The following is a 12299-nucleotide window of genomic DNA, read 5'->3' as shown; positions in this document are numbered from 1 at the left end:
AAAAATGTGCCAGGGTTTGCCATTATCAACAGCGACCCTTGAGCAATTAGGGTTAAGTGCCTTGCTCAAGAGCACATCAACAGATGTTTCATCTTGGGGATTCAAACTAGCGACCTGTCAGTTGCTGGCCCAATGTGCACAAACTGCTAGGCTACCTGCCACCCTGCTGCATTTTGGCAACTTCTCCTGTGTAATTCCTTTTGAAGACACTTTCACCGACGGTGAATCTCCGTTGTATCTCCTTGTATTTGCCTAATTCCTTGTGTCCTCTCCCTTCTCAAAACACATTGGAGGGAAGATCACAGGTTCCTTATCTCTGATTTTTTTCCTCCAATGCATTTAGAGAAAAAGACAAGGAGAGGGGATGCCAGTAAATCAAGGTGATACAATTGAGATTCACCCCTAGTATTTATTATTTTCGGGTACCCCTGTCACACCCTGATCTGTTTCACCTGTCTTTGTGCTTGTCTTCACCCCCCTCCAGGTGTCACCCACCCTCCCCATTACCGCCAGTGTATTTATACCTGTGTTCTCTGTTTTTCTGTTGCCAGTTCGTTTTGTCCGTCAAGTTTTCCCCCTTGCACCTGTTTTTTTCTATAGTTCCTGTTTTCTAGTTTTCACGGTTTTGACCATGAATGGATGCAGGGTTCATCCGTCCTTCTGCCTCCCACCCGGCGCAGGGTTCTTCTTTGTGGAGAAGAAGGACAAAACCCTGTGCCTGTGCATCAACCCACCCCCAGTCCAACGGCCAATCGGAGCGAGCCAACCAAGACTTGGAAACAACTCTTTGCTGCCTGGTCTCCGCCAACCCCACCACCTGGAGCCATCAACTAGCGTGGGTCGACTACGCCCGCAACAGGCTTCCTTAATCTGCCGCGTGTCTCTCGCCCTTTGAGTGTTCCCTGGGCTGTCAGCCCCTGCTCTTCCTTGAGCAAGAGGAAGACGTCGGCCTACCTTCGGCCCTCTGTACACATCCCACTTTTCATGTGTCTATTATCAAACCCATGTCTCACAGCCCTTTGTCTCCTGTTTCTAGACAGGGCTCATCCCAACAATAAGGCGCGGCACCCAGAGTATATTCCTACGCTCACACGCACACACACACTGAGCAGCACAACGTGTAGTGTGATGAACTGACTTAAGCCACAATGATGCTCTCTTGGCAAAGCACGCCAAGTAAGCTGGCTGCTGACCAAAAGGGAGGGAGACAGAGACAGAGAGAGATAATTTGGACTGACTTTCGCAGTCTTTTTCAATGAAAAATATTTAAATTGTATGCTGACTCTTTATTTATTCAGAGATTATTGACTGTCAATGTTTTGTGGTATACTGGATGAGATACTCAGTGTGCTGTGATACTTTTGATCCAGTAATTAAGACAAACAATTTGTATTCAAATGAACAGACTATTCCTGGTCTGTTCATTTTGTAAATAGACCACATATTCATTTTTGGTCATCTATGAAAAGGATAGCATGAAACTTATAGGTGCCCTAAGGCAAATATCTTGATCTTATCTTAATGGCATGGCTCTCCTTTGAAAAACACATTTAATATTTACAGGTTATTGCTTCACAGAGCTGGACATGTGTACGCAAATACTTGTTAACATTTGAAATATTTACCATTGTGTGTGTGCGTGTGTGAGAAAGAGAGAGATAGGGAGAGCGTGACTGAGAGAGAGAGAGACATGCACACCAGTGAGACATAAAGCAGCAGTTCAGCACGTGTCTGTGTTAGTGGACAGTATCAGTGGTGCTGAAATGCACAGGCCGAGGGAGACAGGGAAGCACCTGAGAATATACAGCGCTGCTGCAACCAAACATCTGTGGTTCAAGCTGCTTCCTAACAAAAATGAACAGGCTACATGTTTGAGTAGGCTACTATATGTTTTATTGATGGGTCAACAACAGCATTTGAGATGCATCAACTATCAATTCCGTTCTGAATCTATCTGTCTATCAATCCGGGGAGAGGTCACACGTGAAATAAAATTAGCTAAAATACGCCGCTTTGTGGCCACATTGAGTCGGACTAAAACGTCGGCTCCATGCGTAGAGAAACTGACGGTGACGGGAACGAGAGGGATAGCTTGAGAGTACCGAGGAGGGATGGAAGAGAGCGGGAGAGAGAGAGAGAGAGAGAGAGAGAGAGAGAGAGAGAGAGAGAGAGAGAGACTGTGATTTTTCTTGATTTTTCTTTCCTTTCTCGGCCTCTTTAAAAAAAAAAACTAATTGCCCCGTTGGGAGCCCGGGCCAGTATTCAGTAGGCAGGACCTGTTTGCAGCTGCACTGCCTATAATTGGCATTCCTCCACGAGTGGAACCACAGTCGCAAATTCGACCAAAACCACCACAAAACAAATTACCCCCCCATCCATCCCTCTCGCTCAGGTCGACTCGTCAGTCTATCGCGAACGTCACTCATGTTGCGTGGGGCGGGAGAAGCGAACTTGGAGTTGAATTGACGTCCGACAGAAGGAGAGAGATAGGAGAGACACACAGAGAGGCAGAAGATACGTGAGCCTGTCTTTGACAACCTGTTCAGTGAGACGTGCGCATCTCAGCTGTGCCGCTTTTGCCTAAGGAGTCCATCACATCGTTCTCAGTCTGCGCACATACTTCCACTGGCAAACAGTAGGCTACTTGGAGACGCGAGGGGAGGAGCGGTGTAGTGTATGGAGTGTGGGACTTTCTTTTGATAGCCTATCATTTCCAATAACCTACGCGGGACTGAAATCTATCTCCACTGAACTGTTTAAAGAAATAAGAGGCATAAGAAATAAGGCAGATTCAACGCCGAAAGGGAGAGAATCGGAGTGATTTCGGACTGCATGGGTTTATGAGGACTCCGCTTTGTGGATACAAGGAGCGGCTCCCCTAAAGGATTCCAACGAATGGTTCCGTGCGTTAAAAGTTACCCGGTGAATTCTTATCACATTTCTACTCTCTTTTGAGAATTGGTATAAATCGACATTGGAACTAAGAAATTCTACGAAAGCGGAATACTTAAGTGGGGATACCTAAATTTACAACGCATTTATGGTAAGACATCTAAGGGGGTCTTGAAACGGAATTATCGCTGAGCCGCGTGAGGGTCCGGAATATCGCGTCGTAGACTTAGTTTCAAGACAGCCCACCCGCTGCGCTGACTACACCTCTGAGAAAGGTAAATGAAATTGGACGATATTGCTGTCAGTGAAACCATTTACTGCGATGCTTTTCCAATATGATTCACTTATGGACAGACACAGTGACAGCAGTATACTGTCTTAAAAGTTTGATCCTGGATATATTATCTTCCTGCATGTTATATATAGCCTACAAATTGAATATGCTTGTATTTTATTCCCTGACTAGGCTAAGTAGACTATTCAAACGAGGGACGTGTGTAAGCACCCGTTTATGTGGAAAGGTCGCCATCCTCAATGGGGTGAGGTCAGAGAACGCGTGCAGACTTTAGTTGCTTTTGAGACACACAAGTTGCGCTAGATATAAACTGGTATACACTATGGCCTACTTTTCTAGAATAGATAATTGCATTTCCCATCTAGAAATAGTATGGGTCATCGTGCAGACTGGGAAAAGCTCAATCAGTCGCCAATTTGAGTGACAAAGTGCATCAATAAGTTTTATTGACGTCCCTTTAATAGCCATTCGATTTAACCACAATACCACGTTATCACATGTCAGTTAACGTGGTCGATTTGGCACAGTTGTTTATTGCTTAATTACTCCATTTTTATCGCCAGTTGGTAATCGTGGAAATGTTAAATTTTATACGAATGAATGCTACGGCTTTTGTCTACAGGTCCTGTGTGAATATGCGTGTGTGTGCACGTGCGCGTGTGTACACCCACATGTGCTTAATATAGGCTATGCGCGTGGTGATATGCAGGTAGGTGCATGACCCCAGCACTCAGGCCACCATTTGAAATATTGTTATGCTCGCTGCCCTTACCAATTTCAGAAATAAACTATAATTACTTTAGGCAATCCTGTCAATCCCGAGAGGACAATGGCAGAGCTGTCCTGTAATCTTTTGATTATCCAGTCTGCAACTGAATTGCCCGTCGTTTAACCCGGTTTGAGACAATGCATGCGATTCGAAATTACTTTAACCCACGAATTATTATGATTGTATTATCTGTGGGAGGGAGTTGACACGAATCCCGGACAGAACAAACATATATTTGATTGACTCCCCACTTGTTCTCTCGTCTGGATTATAAACTAGACTACTGTAGCCGTTACACGCCACAATCTACCGTGGCTCCTTTGATCTAGTCACGGTGCTCTCGTGCCCTCGTCTTATTCACTCAAACCTGCTCCTCTTCTCTCTCTCTCTCTCAGACTATTTCCAGGTTATGAGGGATCGAAGCTAAAGATGGACCTTTTCTGGATTTTGTTATTTTCTATCATCCACCCATACACACGAGGGCAAGGAGTTTACGGTAAGAGATACGGAAAAAGTGTGTGTGTTTGTGTGTCCATTCTGTTTAATATGATGGTAATGAGTGGTAATAAGTGGCGCAACTGTTGTTATTGCACAGTGAACACAGTCCGGTTTGGTGACATTTTTCCCCCTATTCATCATATGATTTTAATTGTCTTGTCCCAGTAGCCTACATTTTCTTTATCGGTGTCATTAGGCTATATTATTATTAAAATGAACAATGATAATAATTGGCCTCATGCATTTCCACCTCTGGCTTGCTTGGCACATGCAAATGGTCTGTCATAAAAATCTATTTCACATGAAAAGTTCATTGTAATGAGAAAAGGTAGGTTTACTAAATCCTCGGTAATGTCTATTAAGTCACCAAGAAGAGCATGGCCTCGGGCGGATTCCTAGTAGGCTATTGCATAATTACCCTATTGAAACCTACATAGTTATCATTGAACATACTACGGGAGCGGCCCCGCACTGACATATCGAGTAAACTGCAGATTAAAAAGGCACACGCTACCTAAATAGGCTAATTAATAAGAATGAGGTCTGAAAAAAAAATTTTTGTTCCACTTGCCTGTTGGATGTGTTGGCCGGAATTGAATTCGACAGCGCCAAAGATCAACACCACATAGTGTTTACTGTTCGTGACACACCAAGCCTATAGGCTAATATCAAGAAATTGGAATGAAAGAAATGATAAACGTCTTATTTAAAGGCTACAGGAGCTTATAATGTGAGCTTCTGCTCCGGACGAGCGCATACGCACAGCTGTGACTGTTGAAGAACTTAGACATTTAGCTGTGTTGTGTGTAAGCAGTGAGGACATAACTGGGATTTCAAAGGAACAGTTGAGAGGTATATTTTTGTTTAGTCGCCATTTACTCCACAATGCAAAAAAACGTTTGGGCAAAAAATAAAGAAAGTTTTTCCTAGTGTAGAGTGGTTGCTCCACCCTTGAATGGTGTTGAATCTCCAGCAGCTACAGCTGAACTGCTACAAATGTTTTGTTTACTCTAGGACCATAGGACACTTTACTCTTGTGACAGTCACCACACGTATACCTTAGACCTTATAGGGGAATCGGTTCGAAGCCAAGTAGATCATCTTCGGTGCAAATTGGACAGGTAGCCTCTGCACATTACTGTACAATTAGGTATAAACCAAGGAAAGCAGCTGCAATATTTAAAGCTCTCTGATCACACTTTTACCCTTTCCAGCTCTCCAAACAGGGGCACGACACACTCTAACTGTTAAATGTCAAACGCAGGCTTGCTTTAATTAAAAAATATATATCTTAGTAAATATTTTCACTAGCCTTACTTTGAGAAACTGCCTGTCAATGGCGATGTGTCTGTCTACTTAGAGCGTTGGTCCGGTAACCGGAAGGTCGCTGGATCGAATCCCCGAACTGACAAGGTAAACACCTGTCATTCTGCCCCTGAGCAAGGCAATTAACCCACTGTTCCCGGGGCGCCCGAAGACGTGGATGTCGATTTAAGGCAGCCCCCCCCCCCCCCCCCCGCAACTCTCTGAATCAGAGGGGTTGGGTTAAATGCGGAAGAAACATTTCTGTTGAATACATTCCGTTGGACCACTGACTAGGTATCCCCCTTACTTCTTGTGAAAGCCTAAATGTAGAACATGCTTATGTTTGGCATTGCTAAGGTTATGCATTGTTCTGTTGTCTGATGTTGCCTATAGTATTCGCTCAGTTGTCCCATGGGCGCTGTACAGTGCGGATTAGCAACATGGTTGCGCTCAAACTAATACGTATGACCTCAAACTAGTTAGAACTTTACGTATGGTCGGCTTTGCGTTGCGGATCCGACTGGGTTTGGTGAGCTCCTCCTGAATAGATCATTTTGAATTCCCCCTTTTTTTTTGCGGGCTATGTGAATGAATGCATATAGCACGCAATACAAATGACCTCCTAACAAACTAGGCCCATTAAAAAAAAAATCTTGCACAAACCCACAAGTTTACAGGAGATGAGAGAGTCTAAAGTCAGTATTATTCTGTTGCATTCTTGGTCATGCTGATGATTCTTAGGTTTAGACTACGAGGAGGAAGGACCTTAGCCGTAATAATTCACTGTGCAATCGACAAACGTGTCTGGTCTCCTGCCTCCTCGGTTAAATATGTTACACAGGTGCGATGTTACACAGGTGCGAGACGGAGAATTATGCAAGAACAGTAGAAAACGCCAGGAAATCTGCCGTGAGCTTGGCACACGGCTGTGTGTTGACGAGCTTTAGAATGGCTTTTCCTGTTTTCTGGAATGTTCTCACTTCCTATGGAGACGGATGCAACTCGCTGTCCACTGGGAACCGAATGCCACAAGCACGCCTGATTTGATGCTACTGCTCCGAAAGCCCTTTTACACCTATCATATTCGTTAGCCCTGTCATGAAGTAAATAAGTAAGCCCTTTCAGAATCAGAATAGCACACAGGGTTAGCCTGAGGAAGCTTATTGTACAAGTACAAATAAAATACATTGTAGTCCTACATTCCCTGCCTGGACAGGACGCTAGTGGATGTAGGCTTTTCTTTAGATACTGTAGCGGCTGACGCTACTGTTGCTATCTCACCTCGGACTCCCGTGATCCCTCGTTGCTTTACTGTTCGTCGATTGTGCTGCTTTGCAGTTCAGCGTTGTTGTCTGAAGCTTCCAACACTCAAGAGGGTTACTCAATCAAGAGTGGCGCTAACATGAGAGAGACAGAGAGGAATAGAGAGAGCTTCTCTATTGAGGGGTCGTTACACAATCGAGGGATCAGCTATGCACTTCTACACCTAGTCCTAATGGTTCAATAAAGATTTGGACAGGGTCAGGCTGACCCTATATCTGTGCCTGAAAAGGAAAACTTCTACCCAGAGGATGGAGAGCATGGACACTCTTTCCTCACCACTGATGAGGTCATTTAAACAATGATTGGATTGTCATGAAGGGTCACTAGTTACACTAAGTCATGTTAATAATTTCTGTGCAACCAAACATACATTGTGCCATTTGATTTCCATGTCAATGTGCAGGTTGGAATTCACTCTCTCTCACTCATGGAAGGCTATGTGGTAGGCCTGTGGCCTAGAAGACCAGAGGTATAGTGCCCGGGACCACCCAAATCTCCAGTGACTTTAACTCTTCTTCTTCTTCCTCATCCTCCACACCTTTTTGTTTGTTTCTCTCTTTTATGTCTCTCACCGCCTCATGCGTTTATTTTGGATGCTGAATATTGCCCTTTTTTAATAAGCATTCATAATTTATCCATGGCTGTGAGGCAGGGGAGAGCGAAGGAGGGAGGGAGGGAGAGAGAGAGAGAGAGGAAGAGAGGGGGAGCGCAGCTAGTGATTACAATCTTCTCGCTTTTCGGCCCTCTCTTTCGCTCTCTCACACACATTAATTCGTACACACACACACACACACACACACACACACACACACACACACACACACACACACACACACACACACACACACACACACACACACACACACACACACACACACACACACACACACACACACACACACACACACACACACACACACACACACACTCCCTCTCTGTTGGTTAGCACGTCCATGCAGTATTTAGGTATCAGGCTCTAAATAATAAAGCAAGGTGACAAAGTCCACAATGAATGGACAACACCTGCTTACTTCCCATGACCAAACCATACTCTGTCTGAAGTTGACTTTGCAATTAAAAAGCAAAGCCCAGAGGGTGTGTTCTGTGGTCTAGCAGTGACCCTCCTGGCTGTAGTCACACATACTCCTCTTTCTACTGGAGACTGGGGTTCAGTCCCCACTCCAACCCTTTGTACCGTTTCTCCCACCTGCCTGTCTCCCCCTCTGTGAATCCTTTACTGTCTAAAATAAAGCGCAAAACAACATTTTATAATGAAACACATGTCATAATTGTTGAGAGATGACTATTTTGTCGCATTCAGTTTTATGAGAAGGGAGATTTTTGAATGTAATGATGCCAAATATTTCCTTCAAGGCCCTATTGGGAGTTTGAATCGTATCAGGAATGTACTGTACACGCACGCACACACATGCACACTCTCACACACACACAGTAAAATAGGCAATTCTGAACCTTTCTTCTGAACCTGTGTGTATTGTAAATACTTTCTTTCCTGTCCAGGTATTCTTAAACCTGACTTTACTCAGATTCTCACTCCTAGGTTCTCACACCGACAATGACAATCTTCTCAATTTTCTGCTCGCTCGCACGCATGCACGCACGCACGCACGCACGCACGCACGCACGCACGCCCACCCACACTCACCCCACTCACACACGCACGCCATGTTCTTAAAAACTCTCTCCTCCACTCTCGCCCCTCACCAGTCAATGTCGACCATTGTTGACTGACCTTTCCTTCTTTATTATTCTTTAATTAAAGTCCTTGAGAGTTAATTAGTGAGGTGACTTGCCATAAAAAAAAAAGAAGAGAAAAAAAAGGAAAAAAGAAAACTGGTGCTGTATGGTGAAATTCGCAGACCTGCGTTCAAACACTACCCGGAATCATGTAGAATACTTAAGCTAGACTTAATTATGCTTGCCTGGTCCAATTGAAAACAAAAACAATAGTTGCAAGATGTTCAAACCCTGCCTATCTGTCACTCCGCTCCAGGCAGACTAAAGCAAATGCCAAAGATTTCAAGTAGTAGTTGAGCCAAGGTCTGTTAAAATCTGCCACCTCCGTTAATTAAGAAACCACACATCTTTTGCCGTCACGTTTCACTCCCCTTTTCTATCCACCGGCTTTCCTTTTATTTACCGCTGTGAATGGAAGTATTATCCTGCCACGTACTCAATACGGCAGTATAAACTGTATTGAGTCCCCAAGCCCCATACAATGTCAGTCAGGAGCCATTTTCAGACAGAATAGATGCCACAATGTCTTTCTTTTTAGCTGGGAAAGAGTAGAAGAGAGTGGAGGAGAGAGAAGATGTTGACTGGGAACGTGGAAGGTTGAGAGCTGAGCTATTCTTTCTCAATCTATTTCCTCTATCTCTTTCTCCACTCAATCTCTATCTCCCTCCTCGTTTCTGGTCTATCTTCTCTCATTCTCCATCACCTCTATTTTTTCTCTGAGTCTCTATCTCCTATCTTTTTCTCTCTATCCTTTCTCATCTATCTACTTTCTCTCTCCCTCTATCTCCTTTCATACTCTCTCAGTACCTCTCACTTTGTAATATCCTCCTATAGGCAGAATGAAGTGGAAAAGCACTATAGATGGAGAATTGATCTCACCCCTGAGATAGAGAAGAGAGTGAGACAGATATTCGGTGTTTGTGTGTCTCCTGCTCTTTCTCTCTGTGTGTGTGTGTGTGTGTGTGTGTGTGTGTGTGTGTGTGTGTGTCTGCCCTCCCCTCCTTCTCCAGTTCCATCTAGTTAGTGCCGCTCTGTTGTTGTTGTCAGGGGTGGGAGGCTGGATAACAGCTCAGTGTTATTGGGCCTTCCTCTCCATTTGTGGTTCCCAGCAGGTGGCCTTCTCTCCTGCCCTCTCTCCTCTCTCTTACACATGTACACACATACACAGACACACATGCGCACACACATGCACGCGCGCACGCACACACACACACACACACACACACACACACACACACACACACACACACACACACACACACACACACACACACACACACACACACACACACACACACACACACACACACACACAGACATACTTTACACAGGAACACACACACACACACAAATCCTTGAGAGAGAAGGATAGTTCAATCACCATTTCCTCTCCTTTCCCCAAGTCCTTGTTATTTATTTATGTATTTTGTATATATTTATTATTTGATTTATTTTATATAATTTTAAAAAACATACATTCCACACCTATAGTGTGAAAATTCCCAAATCCCTCTGGCAGCCCCCCCCCCTTCCCCCTCCCCCACAGATGTTATAATTTTTCAGCAGTATAGAAACAGGCTACCTGGGGGCAATACCAGAATAGATGGTCTAATGATTATGTCTCTTCGCAGCAAAATCTGCAGAGCTGAGATGATTGTATGCCCCGTATATTTAACATTTTGTTTGTGGAAAGAATTTTGGATGGTGCACCTATCAACATTAAGTTCCTCAAATGAGGAACACATTTGGCTCCTTAATATAGGGCAGACAGACAAGTCCCCCCCCTCCGCTTGCTTCCATTTCTGCGGTAGTGCCCCAATCATTTGGTTGTAATCTTCTATTGAGCAAGCCTTCCCATATGCTTTCAATAGCTGCCTGTGAGACATAACTACCCTTCCTATACATAATATAATTTACAAAAAATAGACTTCTAAATCATTTTTTCTATTTAATTTTTTTATTTTTGTCAATCAGTATGTTTGAGTTTAACCATACCATTTGTAATATCCTCCATCTTTTCTGGAGGATGAAATTGGAATTGTAACCAATGCCTGGCTTGTTTGAGAAAGGGAGATAGATACTTTGAACAAGGTTTGGGTTTCAATTAACCAAACCTCTGAAGTTGTAATCTGTGTAAAGGGCAAAAAGTTCCTTTTTGAACAACAGATGGGCTTTTCTTAGTAATCTACTGGAGAACCAATTACTGTTTAAGTAAACATTTTGTATAAGCTTTTAGTGAGAGGTTTAATGGTTTAATATTTAATCATTTTAGCCCACCAAACTCATTCATTATAATATAGACAGGGACGTTTTATCTTGTCTGGCTTAGAGCTCCAGATAAAGCTAAAAAAACGTTGCTCATATGATTTGAAAAACCAGTCATCTGGAGTAGACATGAGATACGACTAAAGAGTTAATCAGTGTAACTTTCCCATAAATAGACAGGTATTTACCCCTCCACAGTTGCAGGATCTTTTCTCTTTTTGCTCATTTTCTATTGAAATGTATTGTAGAGAGTTTATATATATTGTGACGTGAATATCAAGTATGTCTACTTCACCATCAGACCATTTGACTGTTATTTCATGGGGTTCCGGCAGTGTGGTCGGCTGGGTCGCTGGCTAAAGGTACACAGAAATTCTATTAACCTCAGGTCAGAGCCCAAGTCCCGATCCACTGTGGTTTACTGTAGCATCAACCCCTGGCCCGACGGGCATGTTGGCTAGCGGGGGCTAGCAACGTCGCAGCAGCCTGGGCCACCTCCCAACGGGACAGTTTATCACCAAAGCTTCCGCCAATTAACTTCCGTGTCAGGGGTGGCCATCCCGAGGTGCACGTCCCACTAGGAAACTTGATGAAGTGAAGAGAGCTTTACATGGATAGGGAGAGAGGGAAGGTGGGAGGAGGGTGGAGGGAGAGGAAGAAAGGCCCTGACAGCATTAGGAATGAAATGCTTAAACACAGTACTGATGAGCTGCCGGATGCCTTATTAAAACTATTCAACCTGGTTTTGGAGAGTGGCTGCTTCCCTGACGTTTGGAACCAGCGGCTCATAACCCCCATAAATAAAAAAAGTTGACAAATTAGAACCTAATAACTATAGGGAAATATGTGTCACAGGTAACATGGGGAAACTGTTCTGCTGTATTCTCATTGACCAAATACAGACCTTCCTCACACAACATAATGCTCTCAACAAAAAAATGAATTGGCTTTCAATCCAAACAGGGAACAACAGACCACATTACACACACACGCTAATAAACCGGCATGTTCATCAGAAAAGGGAAAAGTATTTGCATATTTTGTTGATTTTAAGAATGGCTTTTGATTCCATGATGAATTATGTTACAAAACCCTCCAAAGTGGCATTGAGAGCAACGTTTACGATGTCATACAATCTATTTACGCGCGTAGTATCAGACTGAACAATAATAAATTAAAGTGAGACAAGGATGC

At 43.8% G+C, this 12299-nt stretch overlaps 1 protein-coding gene across 3 annotated transcripts in view; it reads left to right on the top strand.

The window, feature by feature from the left end:
* The first annotated feature begins 2133 nt into the window (after window positions 1-2133).
* LOC129834311 (MAM domain-containing glycosylphosphatidylinositol anchor protein 1) overlaps window positions 2134-12299 on the top strand; it is a 427292-nt gene continuing 417126 nt past the window's right edge. The window contains exons 1-2 of one of the 3 annotated variants that reach the window (XM_055899180.1): window positions 2134-3167; window positions 4352-4452. In XM_055899180.1, the coding sequence (XP_055755155.1) occupies window positions 4386-4452 (67 nt within the window). In that variant the 5' untranslated portion in view covers window positions 2134-3167; window positions 4352-4385. The remainder of the gene's footprint in view (window positions 3168-4351; window positions 4453-12299) is intronic. The other 2 variants (XM_055899179.1, XM_055899178.1) reach the window with 2 other exon arrangements.

Source organism: Salvelinus fontinalis, chromosome 35 (genome assembly GCF_029448725.1).
Source record: "Salvelinus fontinalis isolate EN_2023a chromosome 35, ASM2944872v1, whole genome shotgun sequence".
Lineage (NCBI taxonomy): Eukaryota > Metazoa > Chordata > Actinopteri > Salmoniformes > Salmonidae > Salvelinus > Salvelinus fontinalis.
This window is presented reverse-complemented; position numbering and strand designations above follow the sequence as displayed.